Consider the following 22,612-nt stretch of genomic DNA (forward strand, 5'->3'; position numbering starts at 1 on the left):
CTTTATTGGGATAAAATCTACCTCCAGTAAAAACACTACCTTTAACTGTGCAGTTTGTTTTGAGATACATGCTGGGCTGCAGAGCCACCAGTCACACTGCGGTCGCACATGATAGGTCCCCTTCCAGTCTGTCCCAGTGGCTGTGCCTCCTGCCCGGTCTCTGGCGCTGCCTTTGCCGAGAGGTTGCCTGACCGGAACAGCGCAGTGTGCAGTTGGTGTAGGCAGCCTTCCGGGGGCTCCCAGTGCTCCTGCCCCGTCCCTGCCCCTCACTGCCCTACACCTGTGGGGACCACTTGCTCCTCACCAAGAGTGACAGCGGTCACAAGGCTGCTCTGTGAAGGCTGTGGCTTCAGCGTCACCCGCACCCTCTGCTGCCCCTTCTCCTGTGAACCGGCTCAGCCTCGGCCAGCAGCCTGGAGCTAGGCCCAGCCCCAGCGGCCCAAAAGGAAACCCCGGCATCCACCTGCGTAAGAGCGGAAGTGGGCGCTGGCTGCTGGCCGAGACCCGGATTGCAGAGACGCACGGTGACCACGGCAGGGCCCCTGGCCCACGGCCTCTGCTGTGTGGCTGTGGCTCGCTGGTGTCGGAGCCGGCTCAGCCTTCGCTCGCTCCACGGAACACTGAGGCTGCCCAGTGCCGCAGTCCCGCGGCCTGTGTTTCCCTCCGAGCTGCGTCCCTGTCTGAACGACCTCCATGTGTCAACCGTCCGCCGCCATGGTGGTTGGGCTGCATCCAGCTCTGACTGTAATGAGCGAAGCTGCTTTGAACGTTCAAGTGCAAACCTTCGGGCGAACATATGTTTCCGTTGCTTTTGGACAAAGCTGTGGGTGTGGGATTGCTGGACCTCAGGAAGACGCACACCTCACTGTAAGAACGCACCCATCTGCTCTCCCCAGCAGCTTGGTCTGCCCTCCCACAGCCCCTCCTTGGCCATGCCAACCACGAGGTCCACCTTGGGCCATTCTGCAGCAGGGGAAGGAGTCCTTGTTTTTCTTTTTCTCCTTCCCCTTCCCCTCCCCCCCCTTTCCTCGTCTTCCTCTTTCCTTTTCTTCTTCTTCTCCTTGGCCTCAGTCTTAAGAGACAGGGTCTCTCTATGAATTGTGATCAAAACATACGGTGAATACTGAAATTTTACCACAGTAAAAGACGCGCTGCCGCTACCTCCCTTTGAAGCCTGCCCCTCACCTGGAACACGCTCATCCCGTCACTCTTGCCGCTTTGCAGAGCGGCTCTGGAGTTATCTTGTGAATGTCCTCAGGGGTGTGATCAAAAATGCCGTGAAGGCTGCTGCCCAGTGCTATCCAACGGGAAGGCAGCTCATAAAAACACCACATGTTAGCCAGGCACAGTGGCACACGCCTGTAATCCCAGTACTCAGGAGGCTGAGGCAGGAGAATTGCCGGGAGCTCAAGGCTAGCCTGGGCTAGTGAGTTCAAGGCCAGCCTGAACTGCATAGCGAGACCCTGCCTCCAAAACAAAAAAAACTGCCACGCTGTGTCCTCACCTGCCATATTCACCAGAGCCAGCACTGTGCCACTGCCAGCTCTAAGACAAGGTGAATGCTTTGAATCGATTCTGGACACAGCAGAAGACTTCTAGGACTACTTCAGAAAGTGGCAAGAAAATGGGATGGGTGTGTGATGTGACGGAGAGTAGTTAGGGGGATCCATGGCAGTGTGTCTTACTGTAATAAATTACTTAAAATGTAAACATTCACCATATTTTTCTGTCACATGTGATAAGTAGTCCAGACTGTCCTCAAACTCAAGATCTTCCTGCTTCAGCCTCCTGAGTCCCGAGATTGCAAACATGCATTGCCATGCTGAGTGGGTATTTTCTTTTTTCTTTCCTTTTCTTTTTCCTTCAGTACTAGAGATTGAGCCCAAGCAAGTCCTTCCCACTGAACCACATCCCCAGCCCGTTTTTATTTCAAGAAAGGGCCTAAGTTGCCCAGGCAGGACTCAAACTTGTGATCCTCGTGCCTCAGCCTCCCAGAGGGCTGAGACTCCAGGCACACAGCACTATTCCTGGCTTAATGTGCGTTTTCTTAATGACTAAGCTACTGAGCATCTTTTTCTGTGCTTTTAAAATTTTTAATTTGTAGACGTATTTATTTTGAGTACTGGGGTAGAACTTTTTAAATTTACTTTGAGCCAAGGTCTCCTGAAGCTGCCTGGGCCGGCCTCAAATGTGTCATCCTCCCGCTCAGCCTAGGTGAGTGGCTGGCTCGCGGGTTGCGCTCCCTGCCTGGCCACGCTCATTTATCTGTATATCTTCTTGGGATGGCACATCATTCAAGCTTTTTGCTAATTTTAGAAATGTAATTGTTGCTCCTAGGTGTTGCTTATAAGATTTAGATTTGGTCTGTTGTAGATGTGGGTTCTGTAACTATTTTCTGCTGTCTGGGGTTTGTCTGGCTGTTTCCCTAACTAACAGCATCTTTGAGAAGCTGTACCTTCAACCCCCACGAAACCACCCATTTCACCAGCGTTCAGCGGCCAGGGAGCTTTCCAGGCCGGAACGTGGAGTCCCCAAGGGCTCCCCACACCACTTTGCGTCTCAAAGGTCACGGTCTGGGGTTCCCTGCGTCCAGGGATTTCAGAGCTGCTGCCCTCTGTGTTTTAAGTTCTTCAGTTGTTGGGGGGCGGTAAACATGTCCCAGTTACTCTTTTGCGGCCAGAGATAGAAGCGTAACTTTATTTACTTCGCTTAGTTGCTTGTTTATTACAGCCTCACACATGCTCGGCCATCACTCTACCACTCTGCGCTCACCCACTGTCACTGTTGAACATGTTTCTAAGAACACCGGCTCTCAGGCTAGCTCGGCCCTCTGCAGACCCGCCTCCTTCTGAAAGGCCTCCTTCTCGGGGCATGGGGCATACCCCGGGGTCATCAGCGTCTCTCGTAGCCACGGTCTCTCCTCCTGCTCTCCGTGTTTACTCGTGGTTTCTGGCTCGCGGATTTCTCGCTGGACGGCGGCTGACGTCTCCGTGTTGTCCAGTGACGTGTGCGGCTTCCCGCTGGATGTGTTACAGAGGTTTTCTCTACTTCTTATTTCTGGCAACTGGATTATTATACGTCTCTGTGTGAGCCTCCCTCACTACTCTGCTTCAGGCTGAGTTTCCTTGATCTGTGGATTTGCAGTGTTCATCTAATTTGGAAAATTTCCAGCCGCTCTGGGCAGGGAGTTTACCATCCCCTGGGCTCTTGCAAAGCATCAAATCCCTCATTCTGAGACGGACCCATCAACGGGCTGGGCCAGTCCCCGTCTTATGCTCTGGCCCCTGGGAAGCACCTCAGGCCCACTCCTGTGCCATCCACGCTATGGTACTTTCTCTTCTATCAGGTCCAGGTTATACTGCACTAGGAGTCACAGACAAAATTTCAACTGGGGAAGCTGGCGCACAGCTGTAGTCCCAGCTACTTAGCCTGAGGCAGGAAGATCACTTGAGCCTAGGAGCTGGCGGCCTGCCTGGGGAACACAATGAGACCCTGTATCTTGGTTACCTTTCTCTCATTGCTGAGACAAAATACCTGACACCCAAAATTAAGGAAGAAAAGATTTATTTAGCTCACAGTTTGTGGAGGTTTCAGTCCATACTCAGCAGGCTCCAAGGCAAGGTGGCACATGGCAGAGGGCAAACGTTCATGGTGGTGGAAAACAGCAAAAGCACCAAGAGCAAAAAGGTGGGAACAAGCCTCTTTTCCTCCCTTATATTGTAAGCAGACTACCCCCACTCCCAGGGCGTGTATAGCACTCACACCCACAATCTCAGCAGTAGACCACTGATCAACCACAAGCTCTAGAAGCCTGCCCCCATGAAAATGTGTATCAGTCAGGGTTTTACTAGAGAAACAGATATAACACAAGATATGCAAATGTATAAGAAATTACAAGATGTGATTACAATGGTCGGCCACAGAGTTGGATGAGGAAGTGTGCAGAGGGTGTCTGCATGCTGAAGATTGAAGAGCCCAGCCCCGGGCCTGGAGCTCACTGCAGTGTTCGGTGCAAGCCTGCATCAGGAGGCTGATGGGTCTGTGACAGAAGGCTGACCAATCTATGACAGAGGGCTGGAGGATCCAAGGTAGAAGCTGAAGAGTCTGCACTAGAAGCTAAGAGACGGCGTCCAAGCTGAAGGCAAAGGCTGGAGCTCCTCTGAAGAACGGAAGCCTGTCCATCCTTCCTCATTTCCCTTTTATACCATCCAGGTGACGAGCCACCCTAGGGTCCTCTACACTCTCGGATGTAGAATTGTTGAGCCTATTTAATTAGGCTTTTAAACTTCTCAATTTGACACAATCAATCAACCACTACACCCCCGTCTCAAAAGAGACAGACAAAATCTCACCACATGTAAAGATCTAACCGGCTTTCACTTACAGCTCACACTCCAGCAGCATCCCAGCCAAAAATGTAAAAGGCGTTCCACGGGGCACGGCGGAAGAGCAGTTTCGCCAGGTAACCTGGGTAGGATGAGGACACTGCAGAGCCTGGAAACAGACTGATGAACTTTGATGCCTTGGTTGTTTTCCTTCAGCGGCGAATCAGGGGCTTCCTTTGCAGGTGGGCCGAGACGGGCCTGGTAGGTGGGGAACGTGGCTGTCATCTCCCTCAGGTTTTGGCATCGGCAGTTTTGTTTCCCCTGAGCAACGTGCAGCTTGGCCTGAGGGACCAATCGCACTTTGGTCTGGTTCGTTGAGGCCAAGTGCAGGAGCTCTGTGCACATCAGCGGCCGCCTGCAAACCACACTCCTCTCCGGGCTCTGCTCCCAACTTGCACCTGGTTGCCAGCCTGGCAGCCAAGAGGGGGCAGTGTCCTGGGAAGAGCTCTGTAGCATGGGCCCTGTCCCACAGGGGCGGGGCCACCTCTGCACACACCCAAGCCCAGAGGTATCTGGGCAGTGATACGCAGGCCACCTGCCCAGATGTCCACACCCTCAAGCCAGGTTCCAGTCCATCTCACCTGGACCCTGGCCCTGGCCTCACAAGCACCACAGCCAGAGCCCACCTTATGTGCCTCACTCCAGCTCCACGGCCTCCCTTGGGTGGGGCTTTTGCTTCCACCCACTGTGGGGATCAGGGCCTCTGGTGGCGACCAAAATACTCAGGCTGCATCCTGAGTTGCCATGCTTTGCTGGTGGCCACCAGGTGTCATGGTCCCTCGGAGGGTGCCATGGTCACTGAGTAGCAGCTGGTCATTGTCTTGTCCGTCCCCAAGGCGGCCACACTGATCTCACCACCCTTCTCCCAAAGCTGAATTGGTGGAGCCCCCGTGGGCCAGGCCTTGTACAAGGCATCCACGTGCCACCAGGACGGCTCCTCGTCACCAGCTGGGAGCCAGCCAGTGGCCCAGTCCCAAATGCCAGGCTTACCTTCTGCTTTCTCAGACCGTTCCTGGTATCAGCCAGGCAACTTGCGCCCTGCAGCCAGACCATGAGCTGGAACTAGGAGTGTGAAGGCCGTGCTAGGACTCGTGCCTACTAGAGTTCTCGGGGGAGGGAGGATTTGGGCTGAGCCTTCGGGCCTCAGCACCCACATGAGCTCTGCAAAGGGACACAGGGAGCAGACAGGACGGGTAGGGGACTCTAACTCCACTGCAAACCAGCCCGGTGTTGGGGAACAGAGGGTCTGTGTCAGTGGCCGTCCAGGGGCCACGCAAAAGGACAGTGGTCGCAGCACACATGCTGCCATGGGTCCCTGCAGCTGGAGGTGGGCCGCTGGGTGAGTTCCTCCTGGTAAGTGCCAGTCCTTCCCCGAGGACAGTGAGAAAGCAGCGTCTGGAAGAGTAACTTAGTACCTAGCACCCTTCAGAGCTGGCCATTGCCTTGGATTTCTAAGTTAAACCCATGGGTATGAACACGTTCGAGGTGTCGATCCCCTGCCATTTTGTTTCCATACTGAAATTGCCCTTGTTTTGGCCGGTGGGAGCCCCTTCAAATCAGCAGGTGCGTCCTCTGACACTGGACTCCGGGGCGTTCCTTGCGTCTCACTAGCAGGTACTCCAGAAGCTCCTCACATCTGCTGCTTCTCACCTGAGGTCAGCAGCTTCAGCTAGGAAGGGCCGACTGGGCATGGAGCGGGTTCGCTGTGGCTGGCCAGTGCCTGCGTCCAGGCTGGTGCTGTCCAGGAGGAGACGGGAGCCGCTGGCCATGCCGACTGCTGGGCATCTGAGATGTGTCCCACCTGACTGAGGAATGGGATCTTAGATCTTACCTAAAACCTTGTATTATGATCAAACATACGCGACATCAACTTTACCGCATTCACCTGTGTAAGGGTGCTGCTGGCGTCACTCAGCACACTCTTATCGCCATGAGTCCAGCTCCAAGGCTTCCCCGTCCCTCCAGGGCTTCAACTCTGTCCCCACTGAGGGGCCACTGCTCGTCGTCCCCCCAGCTTCTCCTGGAAGCTGCCACCTCGCCCTCTGTGGGCGATATGTGTCCTGCCCCTGGTTTGTTTCACTTAGTGTCAGATCTTCAATGTTCACTTACTTTGTGGCGTGGTCTGAATTGGATTTCTTTTCAGTAGGGAAGAACATTCCATCACATACACAAACATGTCCTCTCGTCGGATGGTGACCTTTTGGGCCAGGCCATCTGCCTGTCAGTGTTAGTAGTACCAATGCTGCTGTAGACATCGGTGGGCAGACATTCAAATACGGTATGAAATTTTATTTACTGTAAGTAGCCACCTGACCAGTGAGTAATCAGTTGGACAACTGTACACCTTCTCAGAAGACAGAATAAGAAATGTGTTTTAAAAGAAAACTATCAGTATTGGAGAAGTAGCACAGTGGTAGAGTGTTTGGCTGACACGTATAAGGCCCTGGACTCAATCCCCAGCACTGGGAAAAAAAATCATACTAAATTTTGCATTCAAATCCAAAATTCAGAGTTTTTACTTCTTATATTAATGTAGCTTGTCTAAAACTGAAAATACTGGCTCTTCATATTACTGGACAGTACTACTTATTTGCTTGATCTCACTTCTTTATTTTTATTTTTTGGTACTGGGAATGGAACTTGCAACCTCATGCCAGATGGGCCCTGTGTCGCTGAGCTAAATCCCTGGCCCCCCACTTTATATAATAATTCCACAATATCGATACCAAGATGACCAGGTTATGGTTTAGATCCAGAGTGTCCCCCATATCCCGCGGTGTGCAGAGGGTGACTGGGTCCAGGAATGAGTTTGCAGAATATGCAGCAGGAGGCAGGGTCTGGCTGGAGGGATTGCTGGGTGTGACCTGGAAGGAATCTCCTCCTGGCTCCACCCTTCTCTCTTTGCTTCCTGGCTGCCACAGGGTGAGCACCCTTCCTCCGCCAAGCCAGTCATGCAGCTTCTGCCTTAGACCCAGCAGCTGCAGACTGAGCCCCCGGAACTGTAAGCCAAGAGCCCTCTGCTCCTCTAGGCTGCATCAGGCATTTTGTCCCAGCTATGGGAAAGTGACTCATACACTAGGCTTATCGAAAACGACCTCAGTTTCTGCACAGACATCCTTGGTGCTGGCCTACTGGGGTTCCACATCACACTGTTGAGTTTCAAGTCTCCTGAAATCGTCCTTTTCTACATGTTAAATCTCTAACTTGAGCAGTTCAATTCATGTGTTTTGTTCTATTTCCAAGTTTTAGGATTTTTCTATTTTTATTTATTTTTGGTTTATAATTATATGATATCACAGCCAAATATACATGCACACTAAGAAAAGTCTAGTTTCTGGGCCGGGCTTATAGCTCAAAGGCACAGCGCCTGCCTGGGAAGTGTAACATCCTGAGTTTGATTCCCAGCACCAAAAAAAAAATTCTAATCAGTCCTTTGCTGGGTGTGGTGGCGCACACCTGTAATTCCAGCACTCGGGAGGCTGAGGCAGGAGGATTCTTGTGAGTTTGAGGCCAGCCTGAGCTACAAAGTGAGCTCAAGGCCAGCCTGAACTGCAGAGTGAGACCCTGTCTCAAAAAAAACAAAAACAAACAAACAAAAAATCTAGCTTCTATTGTGCCCCTGCCCACAGCTGGGTAACCATTTATACTTTACTTTTTCATGCATGAAAAGACACGTCTAGCCTGGCATGGTGCCCAGTGCCTGTAATCCTAGCACTGAGTGAGGCTGAGGCAGGAGGGCCGCAGGTAGGCAACTTAGCCAGACCCTGTCTCAAAATAACTAAAAAATACAAAAGGTCTAGGGGTGTAGCTGAGTGGTAGAATCCTTGGGTTGCATCCCCAGCAAAAGAACCAAACACACACACACACACACACACACACACACACACACACACACACAAGACACCGAGACCTGGGTGCAGCAGGAGCAGCCCCGTCTCTCTTAGAGAACGCCGGCGGGCTGACGGGTGACTCCGGCCGAGGGCAAGGAGGGGACCGGGCCGGAAGGGACAGGGCAGGTAGGTGCAGCGGGCAAGTGTCCCCGGCCGCGGTGTCCCCGCTGTCACCGGCTGCCAAGCTTTCTCCAGAAGATCGAAATGCTCCTGCTTTCCTAGGTTGCCGGTCAGAAACACGTAGGCCTGGCGGGGGCGACCTGTAAGAGCTAGCTGTCCCCGAGCCGCCCCTGGGTCCGCACGGGCAGAGCTCCACCTCCCGGAGCCAGGGGAACTGCCGGCCCAACTGCGCCGGCGCCGCCCCCGACCCCTGCCGCGCGAGAGCGTCGGTTGCCATGGAACCGCCTGGCCGCGCCGTAGCCACTGAGCGACCCAGGCCACAAACCGACGGACTTGGGGCGCCGCCACCGAAGAGGTGGGTAGTGAAGCCGCTTGACCCAGGCTCTGCGCGGGGCCACGGGTGCGGACTGCGGGCTGTGCAGGGGAGAAGGTGGGGCGCGGGGAGGGGAGAAGAGGCGAGTATGGGGGTGCAAGGGTGGGGAGGGGGAAGGTGGGGTGCGGGGAGGGTCGTGAAGGGAGAGGAGGGGCCTGCAGGGTAGCGGGAGAGGGTCACCGCGTCCTCAGAACTGGTGAGCTGCGTTGGCACAAGGTTGGCGGAGTCAACGCCCAGCGCGGGCGGCGGGATGTGAGGCGACGCCTGTCCGAGAGACTTCTGGTCCAGCTTTAAGATGCACACCCAGATTCCGGAGAGAATCAGCCTGTCATTTTGTTTTCCATAAAGGAATAGGCCTTTATCTGCACGATTTACTTGGCAGGACATGCCTTAGCGTCCACTCTGAGCGGGCACTGAGCTAGAGACTAGTGGCTGGCCAGGTGTTGCAGGTCAGGACTCTGCGCAGGTATTCCCTGCACACCACAGGTGTCCAAGCCACCAGTGCAAACAGCAGCAGCTGCCGCCCCAAAACAGTCTCCTCAGAGCCCCAAGCCCCGCTGTGCCACCTGAGACCTCTCCTCTTGTCTGTAGTGGACTCCTTTCGTGACGCTGATGTCTTTGCTTTCGTTTAATTTTACTACCTAGAAAAGCACTCCTAACAACAGAGTTAAGTTTCACCCATTTCAAACTTTACACAAAAAGGAATAATATTATATATTATTATTATTTTTCTGTATTTTTGAGACAGGGTCACACTATGCAGTTCAGGCTGGCCTTGAGCTCACTTTGTAGCCCAGGCTGGTCTCGAACTCACAACGATTCTGATCCTCCTGCCTCAGCCTCCCAAGTGCTGGGATTACAGGCGTGTGCCACCATGCCTGGGCTATTATATATTATTTTTAAATATTACTTTAAAATTCTGCCATTGTCTGGTCCCAGCCCCCCGGCAAGCACGTTTCAACAGCTGATCCCACAGGTTCCCAAAGTACCGGGATCTGGCCAGGTCACAGGTTGCCGAGTTTTCTTCCTGTCTGTGTTGTCACCTCCAGTCCAGAAATTCCTCAGGCTTCCCTTGTCTTTCCTTGTCTGACACTTTGGAGGTTCCCTGCCGCTTGCTTTGTAGAAAGCCCCTCCGCTGGGTTTGTCTGATGTTCCCACATCTTGGTTACTTTTCTCTCCTCACTGGCACAGAATACCCAACACCCAAAACTAAGGAAGGAAAGGTTTATTTAGCTCAAAGTTTGCGGAGGCTTCAGTCAGTAATCAGCTGGTTCCAGGGCAGGGTGGCATAGCACCGGGGCAACTGATCAAGCTGGCAGAAGACAGCAAAAGCAGCGAGAGCACGGGGGGGGGGGGGAGAAGGCCTCTTTTCCTCACTTATATTGTAAATAGGCTACCCACCTCAGGTGGGTGTAGCACTCACACCATCTCCCTGCCCTCCTCCTGCACAGGCTCAGGATGTTTACAAAGTGAGGACCCTGGCCCCCTGCCGAGTCACTTCGTTAATCTTCTGCACTTCTCAGATTGGCACAGTGAGCCACACCCTAGAGGGTGAGGGCCTGTCCTCCACACCTAGGCTGTAGAATGCTGAGTTACTTGGCTAAGTTTCCAGACCTCTCACGTTTACACAGTGTATCAACTATTACTGCACGTGATCGCATTCTTGTACGTCTTTGGCAGGAAAGGCACCACAGCTCGCTCCCACCTGTCAGGTGGGTCTCGGGGGTCAGTGTGTCCCATCTTAGCCACTTCCTTCACTGTGGGGACAAAGTGCCCAGTATCCACAGCTTAAAGGAAGAGCGGTGTATTTGGCTCACGGTTACAGTCCATGGCTGGCTCCAAGGCAGAAAACAGCAGGGCGGGGGCTCCTCAGTTGGTGGTCAGGAAGCAGGGAGAGAAGGGAGGAGCCGGGAAAGGAGCTTCAGCCTTCCAGCCCACGCCCCCATGAGCGCCTCTTCCAACCGGACACCACCTCCTCACGGCAAGTCAGCCGTGCCATCCCATGACTCAGTCCCTTTCCAGAAGCCGCAGCTATGAGCTCATGAGGCATCTGGATCCAAACCATAACATTCTGCCCCTGGCCCCTAAAAGACTCCTGTGCATCTCTTTATGCAAAATGCATTTAGTCTGTCTCTAAGAGCCACTAATGGTGGTGGTGGTGAGATGTGTGCTTCAAATCCCGTGAATAGGTCTTCCGTGGCATTGCAGGCTGCAGCTCTTTCAGCTTTTCTCTTCAGCTCACGGTGTGGTCTTCCTCAGTGGACATTTCGTGTTCTTGGCTTCTCCATCTTCCTGGAGTCTCAACTGCATCTTCAGCTTCACTCTCACAGCTTCACACACTGCCCTCTCACGGACACACTGCCTGCATCCCAGGCCTTCTAAAATGTGGGTAGAAACCTCCCAAACCTCACAACTCTTGCATGCTGCATACCTGTAAAACCAGCGCCATGTGGGTGATGCCAAGATCTGCCACCAGCTCAAGAAGAAGTCAGGCCCCTTTGGATCATGGCTGCAGAGGCCTCTGAATGCCTGGATAACTGAGGACTGTGAATCAAATCCCCAAGAACCAATTTGCTAGGTGGCCCTTTTCTAGCAGAGTGCTTGGGGAATCTCTTCTCAAAGCAAGGTCTTTCACTTTTGGACACTTGAGCTTGCAAAGGGTGGGGTCTTGCTGGTTCCTGAGGTACACTCAAGGCATCTTTCTTGTTATCCTGATGCAAAGTACTTGGCTTCTTTTTAATGCTCATCTTTTCAGCAACCGAGCTCTTCCCTTCTCCAACGTTTCAGACCCTCCCTTTCTGGCAAAACCGAAAACTTTAAAAACCGCTCAGCTGTGCCATTTGCTCTTGAGTCTCAGTGTAGATCTGGGTAAAATCCCCCAACAGTTCCCACGCCACAGCCTTAATTTGGCTGTCTTGAAATTTCCTCCACCAAATTAATTAGCCTGCAGCCCTTAATCTCAGTCTCCCACAAAGCCTGAGGGCGTGAGTAAAACTAGACACATTTTCTGCCAGAGCCCAATACATATGGCCTGGAGTTCAACTGTCAACGAAGTCCTTGTTTCCAGCTGAAACTCCCTGAGCCTGGTCTTTACCGGCTGTATTGCTGTCACAATTCTAGTCTTCTGGGCCCTGACCAGAACTTCTGTTCAAGTCAGCGTTCAGTTTCTCTAGTTGGCATCTGCATGCCTTTCAGACTCCTCCCACAAGCCAATTCCAAAGGCGTCTGAACCATGTGGCCGGGTAATTACAAAAACGATCCCACTCCCGGTACCACGTTTTGTTTTGGACACTCTCTTCGTCACCGGGACAGAATACCTGGCACGCACAGTTCACAGACAGAGAGCTTTATTTGGGCTCATGTTTACGGATCGTGGCTGGCCGGCTCCAAGACAGAATACAGCGTGGCAGAGGGGCTGGTGGAGGAGAGCCGATCACCTCGTGGCAGCTGGAAGTAGAAGAGAATTGAGGAGCCGGGGAGGGAGGCACATCCTTCCAGCCACACCCACAGTGGCTGCCTCTTTGGGGGACATTCTCAATCTGAGCCCCCTTATTGGTGAGGTTCTCTTTGGCATCTGCCAGCATCTCCACCAGGAAGTAACTTTTTCCCTTGTGGGTAGGATGCATTCTGTTGAGAGGTGCGCTGAGGCGTGTAGATGTGTCCTTCCTCCCTGGTGTGAGCTGAGTAACTCACAGTGGGCGGCTGCCCTCCCGCCCAGGCTCTGATTCTGTTCCCAGACCACCGCACGGGCTGCCTCCTCCCTGCAGGGTGACACCACCGCCCAGCACAACCTGCCTCACCTGCCCGCCCAGGGTCCCTGTTCAAGAGAGAAGGAGGAAAGAACAAGACTTCATGTCTCCCACCCTGCTGTCGTCTCAGAGGTCCGTCCAAGCTCTTAGCTGGCTGTAGCTCACCCTCTCCACTGCCAGAGTTCCCCATAAGTCACGCCACGGGCTGTTGAGGCCACAGAGGCTGCTTCCAGAGCCACCGCTGTGGTGGACACAGCTGCCCTGCAACACCAGTGTGTCCCTTTGCCTTTGTGTGTGTTGGGCCCGGTCTCCTGCAGTAGGCTTGGGATGCTCCGTCTGGACAGGGAAAGACCCGTTTCCTTGCCTTTCCACTTCCGAGGCCACCCGCCAGCTCTATGTCCACCGTGTTGGCCGAGTCTCACCTGTGCTATGCCCGCTTGAGCTCTCTGTCCACCAAAAGGACCCTGTCATCACCTTGGGCTGCCAGTGACCCCGGGCAGCAGCCTCCTGTCTCCAAGTCACTGCGTGGCACCTGAGTTCTTTGCCATGGAGCTTCAGGACCGCCTCTGGGGGCACTGCCCAGCCCACCATGCCCACTGGCCCGGCAAGGGCTCTCCTTGGGCCGCATCCTACAGGAACTCTTGGAATTACAACTCTTGGAATTTACAGTTTGCCTGAGTTAAGAGCCAGGCTGGACCCTGCATGCATACGCACAAGCGCACGCACACACACACACACACGCACGCACTCACGCACATACGCACATGCCCACAGGCCCCCATGCTCTCCCCTCCCCCACCCTAGACTTCTGTTTGTGGGAGAAACAGGGCCATTTGTCCTACTTACTTTTATGTAAGTGTACTCTAATGCTGCCCGCTGGCCTTTGCCTTTTTCTCCTTACAGCTTTTGCTCTTCTTTTGCTGTATTTACACTTTTCATGGTTTTGTTAATGACAAAACATGTGATCTGTTAATGACAGCTTTTCCAGACCCTGTGTTCTCATTATCTGTTCTGATACCTAGGAAGACATTTGGTTTTTACTTCTGAAGTTGTACCTAGCAACACTGCTCAGTTGTCTTAATAATTTTAATTTATCTGTGTATTCATTTGGATTTTCTGTATAACCATGTTATCTGAAAATAATGACCTTTCCTTCTTCCGTTCTTTATGCCTGTTCTTTCTGTTACGTTTGGTAGTTGTCGCTGGGCAAGCTGGTGAATAGTGAGTAGTTTTAGTGGATGCTGCCTTTTTGTTCTTTTTTTTCTTTTTCTTTTTTCAGTGGTGGGGATCAAACCCAGGACCTCGTGGATACTAGGCAAGTGCTGTACCACTGAGCTACACACCCTTGTTCTCAGCCTTAGGTGTTTTTTGGTGTTGGTTTTGTTTTGGGTTGTTGTTTTTTTTTTCTGAGACAGGGTCTCACTGTATAATTCAACTTGGGCTTGAAATACAAAGCCAAGGCTGCCCTCAAACTCGTGACCACCTTCCCAACTCAGCTTCCCAAGTGCTGGAATTACAGGTGTGGACCACCACACCCAGCATCCTCAGTCTTAAAGGAGTATTTTATTTTATTTTATTTTATCTTGCTGTACAGGAGATAGAACCCAGAACCTTCAGACTAAGCTGCATTCCCATCCCTTTTTATTTTGAGGCAGAGTCTCATCATGTTGTCCAGGCTGGCCTTGAACCCATGGTCCTCCTGTCTTAGTGAGGCTTGCAGGCGTATGCCACTGTGGTCAGCTAAAGGAATGCTTTTAATGTTCATGATTATTGGGACATGACGCTGGGTTACAGCAACTCATCCCATACTCTTCTATTATAAATTTGTACTTTAATATAACGGTAGCGAGCTATGCATCTCAGTAGCTGCACCTGGGGGGGATAAGCAATCTTTAGGTTTATTCACTTAGTGCGACAAATTGCAGCGTGTACATGTGCACATGTGTGCAAAAGTGTCAGACAGATTTTTACCCACATAATGCTCAGTCCAACAGGTTTTGTGTTTGTTTACCTGAGCATCACAGGGGATGAAATACACTCACACCATTCTTCTGTTTTGTAAACGTATATTTTACCATAAATGCAATGTGGGTGTGGCTCACTGTAGCTGCACTTGGGGAAAATAAAAACCTATCTGTGCGTTTACCCACCTGGTAGATGGACACATGGTGTGAACAGAGATCCAAAGCAGCAACAGGTGAGTTTTACCCATGAAATGCTCACTGGTAAATTTTTGTGCATTTAGGATTTGTTTTCTAAAAACTTTTCCTTTGATTTTTCTGATAGAAATAGCTCAGTTCAGTACACTGGTTCATGAAAAATCAGATTTGCAAATTTTGGAAGAGGCCAAAAGTGAATCATCAGATCATTCATTCACGGATGATGCAGATGATAATGACTTTGACGTGAGCCATGTGACGCAAAGTTCCCATGACAGTGAAATGGAGCAAGAATCGACCAGTTCAGACACAGGGAATGCACAGTTTGCTCTTTGATTCAGGTGATGAAGAGAACAGCAATATGAGTACATATTCGACTAGTCGAAATGTTGGGAAATGGTTATACAACCAAATGAAACAATCCAGTCAGAACTAGGTCTGAAAACATAGTGAAGATCTTGGCAGGGGTGAAACCTATTGGACAGAATGCCAGCCCTACCATTCGATGCTAGGAATTGTAACAGACAAAATACTGTGAAATATACAAATGCTGGAATACAGGTAACCATTCTGTATGCACCAGTAGCCATACTCAAAAATGTATTTATTATGACACCTCACTAGCTGAATCGAAAGCATTCGTGGGTCTGCTGTCCTTAACAGGGCTTTTTAATGGCAATTGCAAGAATGTAAAAGACTTGTGGAAAGCAGTGGGTGTGGGCTTGGTGTTTGTAGAATAACAATGACACCAAGGAGATTTGCTTCCTTCAAAGTTGCCTGAGGTTTGATGACAAAACCACCCACCAAGAAAGAAAAAAACCTGATAATCTAGCTGCAATCCACTCATGGTTTGAGAGGTTTCTGGGTAATGGTCAAGCAACTTACACACCATCTAAATACATGGCTGTTGAACATTTTGCAGCATTTTATGGTTGCTTTACCTTCATGCAGTATATTTCCCCAAAAACTTTCAAATTATGACATAAAAATAATGTGAAGACTTAATGCTTTCAATTTAGAAATTTATCCTGGAACTCAGGTATCCAGGATACCTAGTTGTATAGCAGTAAACCAAATGATGCGAACAGACTTGTCACTCCCCTCTCCCAAACTGATTGGAGTGAGACATTTGACAATTGGTTTACCAATTTCCAATTGATGTTACATTTGCTAACAGAGCACAAGTTGACCCGCGCAGGAACAAAACAGAAATTCCAGATGAAATGGTACAACTTCAAAATAGAGAATCGTATAGTACAATCTTTGGATTTCGGAAAGATATAACGTTGGCCTTGTTTATGGCAAAGAGAAGCAAATTAATACTGCTGATGTCAACATTGTGCCATAATGGAAATATTGGCAGAAAAAGCTCCACAAAACGGAAGCCTGGGGTGGAAACTTTCTACAACAAAACCAAACATGGAGTAGATCTTGTTGATGTTACACAGCAGTTACCTCCCTTGAAACAAAGAGTATTGGCCAGTGGTTGTGTTTTACTCGATCCTAAACGTGTGTGGCATAGTTTGATAGTTTAGAAAGGAAATAACAAGTGCAAAATATCATGGAGAAATTTTCTTAGAGGACTGGGACTGGAGCCATAAGAGATCATTTACAGCAGAGGAAAAACGAAATGTTTCTGCCCAGAGAACTATGCAAAAAAAGTTACAGAGCACACGGGTGAGCTGACAGGCAAGCAGGCGGGTGTAGCATCACAAAGACCCACTGTGACAACAGGAAAACCAAGAGATGTCAACTGAGCCCTACAAGAAGGGACAGGAAGCTGCATGGTGGCACGCACCTCTAATCCCAGCATTCAGGAGGCTGAAGCAGGAGGATTGTTGCAAGTTTGAGGCCAGCCTGGGCTACAAAGTGAGTTCAAGACCAGCCTGAACTGTACAGATAACTGTACTTATCTCAAAAAGAAAAAAAAGGACAGGAAAGTAAAACATACATACTATCAGTGTAAACGATACTTATACATGGAACTTGCAGTTCTCTTGTGTGAAGACTACCTTAGGTGTGACAGTTGAAGCAAAGCTTATTTCTGTGGTGGACTTCTGTTCGTATTTACATTCTAGGTTTTTATTTCTGATGTTATCTTTTAGGTTTTGTAAGCAAGTAAACGCTGATGTGAAAATGTTAATGTCTATTCTAAGCACTCATTACACATTTGATCTTTTATTTTATTGATATCTTAGTTCCCTTCTAAGTGCACATTGTACAGTATAATAGGAAGCTCCTGACAAAACAGGAAGAGAGGTGACAAGAGTGGCTTCCCACACAGGATAGGAAAGCTAGGCGCGCGTGCTGTCAGTGTAAGCAAGACATGTGCATGGAACATGCAGTTATCGTGTGTGAAGACTGCCTGGGGTGTGACAGCTGAAGCAAGGGCTATCTTTTTTTTTTTTTTTTCAGTGCTGGGGATCAAACGCAGGGCCTTGTCTCCTCCTCAGTGGAGAGTCTGTACCACTGAGCCACAGCCACAGCCTACAGAGGCTATTCTTGTGGTAGCGCTGTATTGGTATTTTCATTGTAGTTCAATTCGGAATTTATTTCTGATGTTCTATTTTAGGTTTTGTAAGTAAGGACACAACTGATGTGAAAATGTTGATGTGTGTTCTAAACACAGTGCGTATGAAGAATTTAATACCTTATTTTATTCATATTTTATGTTCCTGTTAACCACACACTGTTTAATATAATAAGACCCTCCTGACAAAACAGCAAGACCACTGAGATGGCGACTATTCCCACAAAAAGGCCAGGAAAGCAAAACACATGCTGTCCGTGTAAGCGATACGTGTATATGGAATGTGCTAATGTGCATTGTCATGTGTGCAGAATGCCTTAGCTGTGATAATTGAAGTAAAGGGGTTTTTTTGGGTTTTTTTTTTTTGATCAATCAAATAATCATTGACTATTCTCAATGTTTGTTGTTGAAAACACATAGTAACAAACATACATCCATTTATGAAATAGCATAGGAACAATACAAACATTACAGAGTTATGAGCTGGGCATGGCAGCGCATGCCTGTAATCCCAGCACTCAGGAGCCTGACGCAGGAAGATCATTGTGAGTTCGAGGCCAGCCTGGGCTACAAAGTGAGTTCAAGGTCAGCCTGAACTGCACAGTGAGACCCTGTCTCAAAAAGATAAAAAACAAAACAAACAAAAAAAATGCAGAGTTATGGACAGATTGGTAGGAAATCATCAATGGCTGCTGCAATACATGTTGGCATCCTCAAAGTGGCTTTTCAGGAAAACAAAGATATGCAAGAAAGATCCAAGAAGTAGCTACAGCCCAAGGGTTGCGAAAAATAGCGGATTACCTCCTCATCGGTGACTCCCCTCACTGAGGTGTGACGGCTAGAAGGAAGGCCAGGACTGAAAAGAAGGACGGAGAGACCAGTACCAGTGTCCAGCAACAGGCCGTCCACGTTTTCCTCTATAGTCATGATTTCGAGGGGTTCCTCCTTGGAGACAACTGTCCGGCCAGAGGGGGAAGGCAGAGTATGCCCTGAGGCCCTTCATTCCTGCTGGACCAGCTTTGGTAGGAGGGGTCCGAGCCCCGGGGAGGGGGGGGCACTTCAGGGTTTTTCTTAGCTATTTTTTTTTCATTTTAAAGAAAAAAATTCAAAACAAGATAATAGGAGGACAACAACAGCCAACACACTGTGTACTGTTACCCTTAAATTAGCTACTTGGAGTACAAGATACAGGCATTTAACCATCCAAACAGTATCAGCAGAACCTCTCTCTTCAGTAGACCAAGAGAAATTAATAGTATGACTGTCTTAACTAGCTGGCATAGATTTTTTCTTTTCTTTTCTGAAGCAAAGATTTTTTTTTGTAGCATTCTATTGGTATTTTCATTGTAGTTTATATAGGAGTTTATTTCTGTTGTTATTTTTTAGATTTTGTACACCAAAAAACGGTCCGTGTTGAAAATTTTGATGGATTTTTTAATAAGCAATAAATATTAAAAATTCAATACTTTATTTTCTGGATTTTTTCCTGTTAAGTACTCATTGTTTAATATAATAAAACTCATAAAATTAAAAGTAATAATTCACCAATAGAAATATTCTAAAGAATAAATATGGGTATTACACACCCACAATAACGCACCTTTATGACACAGTTAGTGTTATGCCCCTTGGGCCATGTATAATACTTGCTATGGGCTTTTTAGAAATCTAAATTGAAGCCAAAAAAAGGAAATTACATTGATAATTTTTAACTGTGTAAGCTTATGGGGTGCAAAGCGACATTTCTGTGAATACAGTGTGGAATAACTAAGTTAACACATCTGTCACCTCTGACGCTTCACACTTTCACCGGAGAACATTGGAAATTTCCCCTCTTGGAAGTTAAAAATGCAGGAGACTCTGTTGCTGACTACTCACTGTGCCGCGTAGTAGAACTGAAAAACTGAAATAAAGTCACAAGCCTCCCGCGGCCCGCCCTGTGTCTTGCGTGCTCCTCCAGCCTGTGTGGCGCCTGGTTTCCTCATCCGTACCCCTGGGGCTTGTCACCAGCTCATGACCTCAGGGTGCAGGCATCCCCAGGGATCCCCTGGCCCGCAGGCCCTGCCCCGCCGCCAGCGAGGACCTGCTGGGGTTACTGTTCACTGCGCCCCCTCGTGGCTGTGTGGAAGACGCCCATCTCTAGTGCTAGTTTGCTGTGTTTTATGAAAATATAAAGGCGGGGCTGGGGATTTAGCTCAGCCGCAAAGCGCCTGCCTGGCAAGCGCAAGGTCGTGAGTTCGGTTCCCGGTACCGGAGAAAAACCAAAAAAAAAAAAAAAAAAAAAAACGAAAATATAAAGGCAAAGTCAGGTTTTACTGATGCTGCTTCTGTGCTGGCAGAGTTGGTCCCCTACTGGTGTGGGTTCCATGCTGAGCGTCGCCCTGGCCGCCACGTGGCCTCCCCTGCATGTCCTGTGGCTCCCGGGGGTCAGCTGGGCGGTGGCCCCTTCACTGCAGGGTTTGCCTAAGTGCGTTGTCTGTTGCTAGGTAACCGCCAGCTCCCTCCTGTTTATACTTTCTGCAAGGTACTTCTCTTTCTGGCTTAGAAATACAGTGCAGTATAAGCATGGTTTGGTTTTGTTCCTTCGTTTGTTTCTAGGGGTTTTTTGGTACTGGGAATGGAACTCAGGACCTCGTGCTCGCCAGGCAGGTGCTGTGCCGCTGAGCTATACCCCCAGCCCTGAGCATGGGTCTTAATGTCTCTTCAGTAGTAGAGAATTTGATTTCTGTTACTGTTTTTTACAAATCCAGTTTGAGAAGATGCTTGCCTTGAGCTTGGCCATTTAAGCCATTTATATTCTTGCCTTTGCTTGGATTTTAGCCCGGCAGTTTCCTAGTGTTTGGTAAGTTCCTCATGGTTTTTCAAGAAAATGAAGCTGTGACTTTATCCAGCACTTGTCCCTGTTTCCTGGCTGGCCCGCCCCACGCAGTCTGGCACTCACTTTATTAGCCTCAGCCCTGGGGCCCGTCTCCGTCCTCATGGGAGACCCTGATGGCCTGCTCCATGCTCGGGTCACCCCTGAGGGACACCACAGTCAGGGGGCCTTTGCTTTGTCCTTGTAGACAGACCTGTGCTGAAAAAGGAATCTTCTGGGGTCTTCTGTGTGTGTTTAGGAGGAGCTGGGCGCTGGGGAGTGGTCACACATAACCCCTGTCCCGGGAACTTGGCAGACAAGCCTGTCCCCGAGGCCATCCGCTGGGAGCTGTGTCAGGAGCCCATGAGAACAGAGCCCATGGTCTGGCCACCGGCTAGGCATCTTCTGAAACCCTTCCTGGTCAGGTTAACCAACCGCCGAGTGGGAGGAATACACCAGATCTCACAAGGCACCTTAGGATGCTGCCTCTTGGGGAGGCCAAAAGCTAGTTTTTTTTTAAAGGCCAAAAGCTAGTTTTCAGGGAAATACAAGATGCATGTAAACACAAACCAAATAGAAAACAAAAGAACTCAAATCTTACAGCCTAGAAGCATGCCAAGACGGAGCACTTCTGCAGACCAAAGAGTCCCGTCAAAATGACAGAGGACACCTAGAAAGTGGCGGGCCAAGCAGCTGGGTCTCGTCCTCATGATTTTTTTTTTTTTTTGGTCTGTTTGAGACAGGGTCTTGCTATGCATGCAGTTCAGGCTGGCCTTGAGCTCACTTTGTAGCCCAGGCTGTTCTCAAACTCGAAACAATCCTCCTGCCTCAGCCTCCCAAGTGCTGGGGTTACAGGCGTGCACCACCATGCCCAGCCCCCATGATGTTTGTGATGGTATTTTAAAAGCCCACCATTAAAAATATCAGAAACAGGAGATAGGTTAGCACCACCATTGAGCCTGGGAATATTTTAGCACTCACACTGACTGCACTGCACTTAATGTCTGTCTCTCCAGTTTCTCTGCTGAGGGGGAGAGGGAAAAACCTGGACCCCATGGAGCCCACTAGACGCTGAGCAGGGCTGTGTGGATGCCACGTGGAATCTCCTGCAGTTCTGGAGCCTCGGTGACACCCACCCAACCGTGCAGCCCGTGGTGATGGGCACGCACATCTGTCCTGCTCACCAGTCACCTTCTGCAGACCTCAGTAACCAGCAGGGACGCCCACCCCCAGGCTGTGTCCTGGATTTAAAGGGAACCTATTGCAGAGAACAAGTTCAAAATTCAAGAACAGTAGCTATTTGCCCTTCTTTAACTCTTTTAAGCAGTGTGCTTTGGTTAGAAGCCACAAAAACATGGAAGGGCAGATTGACGGGCACGCCTTTCTCCTGTCCAATTCACAGCTCAGCGGGCAGAGCCACTGCGGTGTAAAGAGCCTCAGGAATACCTGGCCATCAGTAGAAGGGGAGCGAGGCTGTGCTCCTCTCAGATGGACCCAACAGACCCCACGCTTCGGCTGGGGGATGGTGGGTCCCTACTGCCTGGCCCGTCACAGTCACTCATTCCTAACTGATTCACACAGCTGGAGAGGCCAGCTCTGGACAGGATAAGGGCAGTGGGCAAAGTCAGTTGGGAACCTGGAAGGTGGAAGTGAGTCTACTGGAAACAGGGCCTCTGAACTCACAGACTTGTTTGCTGCCTACAACACCCCTTCTCCGCTAAGTAAATCAATGCCCACTCGCACATAATCAGCTTGCCGTCAGTAGCAGTCTTCTCTGGCCAGCTTCTTCTGTGCCCAAGTTTGGAGGATTTTCCAAACTTCAGCTCTGGCTGGATCCTTGGATGTCAAGTCATGAAATTCCCTGCTTATCTGTTCTCTCTGAAACACTCAGCATCAACTTCTTTCTTCTTTCTAATCAATAAAGACAAAAACCTCCAGACTCTTCCTACCTTCCCTCACCTTTTCACCCTAGAAGACAGCACTTCTGGGAGCTTCCTCCTAGTGAAGGGATGTAAGCCCCACTTTTGGTACTTCAATGCACAATTTTTTCTCTAAAAAATAAATTATTGGCATTGGTTTATTAATAATTTATCCAAGGCACATTATTAGGTATTGAAAATATTTTAGTGAATTATTCTAAATCAGTTACTAAATTAAACAATGAAAAATTTCTCTACAGCCTGGCCTGGTGGCATACACCTGTAATCTCAGCACTTGGGAGGCTGAGGCAGGAGGCTCACTGAAAGTTTGAGGCCAGCCTGGCCTACATAGTGAATTCAAGGCCAGCTTCAACTGCATAAAAGACCCTGTTTCAAAAAAAAAAAAATGGAAGCCATACCTTAAGCTTAACTTTCACAGGACAAATTAAGGTACTAATGAAGGTACTGTTAACTGTTTTAACATTCTTTCTTGAGTGAAAGTCTTAATGTCAACATGTGGGCCTATAAAATTCTATACCATGAGTCCACACAAGTAAACTCCTAGCCTTCCCAAATGATAACCAAGGTGTGCTGAATATTCTGAAGTTCCTTAAAAATTATTTCTTTTCTTTT

General features: G+C 49.6%; 1 protein-coding gene and 1 long non-coding RNA gene across 17 annotated transcripts in view; one reads left to right on the top strand and one right to left on the bottom strand.

Annotated features, from left to right (window-relative positions):
* Positions 1–4,010: 4,010 nt before the first annotated feature.
* Positions 4,011–7,730, bottom strand: LOC106146595. The gene is made up of 3 exons (XR_001231097.1): positions 5,376–7,730; positions 4,385–4,583; positions 4,011–4,116 (listed from the first exon to the last, which is right to left on the bottom strand). It is a non-coding gene; the product is annotated as an uncharacterized LOC106146595 (long non-coding RNA).
* Positions 7,731–8,476: 746 nt separating this feature from the next.
* Cfap74 (cilia and flagella associated protein 74) overlaps positions 8,477–22,612 on the top strand; it is a 50,737-nt gene continuing 36,601 nt past the window's right edge. For 3 of the 16 annotated variants that reach the window (XR_001231116.1, XM_013504235.1, XM_013504238.1), the window contains exon 1: positions 8,479–8,750. Coding sequence is in view for 11 of the 16 variants with exons in the window: in XM_013504235.1 (XP_013359689.1) it covers positions 8,671–8,750 (80 nt within the window). In the remaining 5 variants the exon portion in view is untranslated. Of the gene's footprint in view, positions 8,751–22,326; positions 22,442–22,612 lie in introns of those variants that run through there. The other 13 variants (XR_001231114.1, XM_013504228.1, XM_013504237.1 and 10 more) reach the window with 9 other exon arrangements.

This window comes from Chinchilla lanigera, unplaced genomic scaffold (assembly GCF_000276665.1).
Source record: "Chinchilla lanigera isolate Chin_1 unplaced genomic scaffold, ChiLan1.0 scaffold00085, whole genome shotgun sequence".
NCBI classification, from domain to species: Eukaryota; Metazoa; Chordata; class Mammalia; order Rodentia; family Chinchillidae; genus Chinchilla; species Chinchilla lanigera.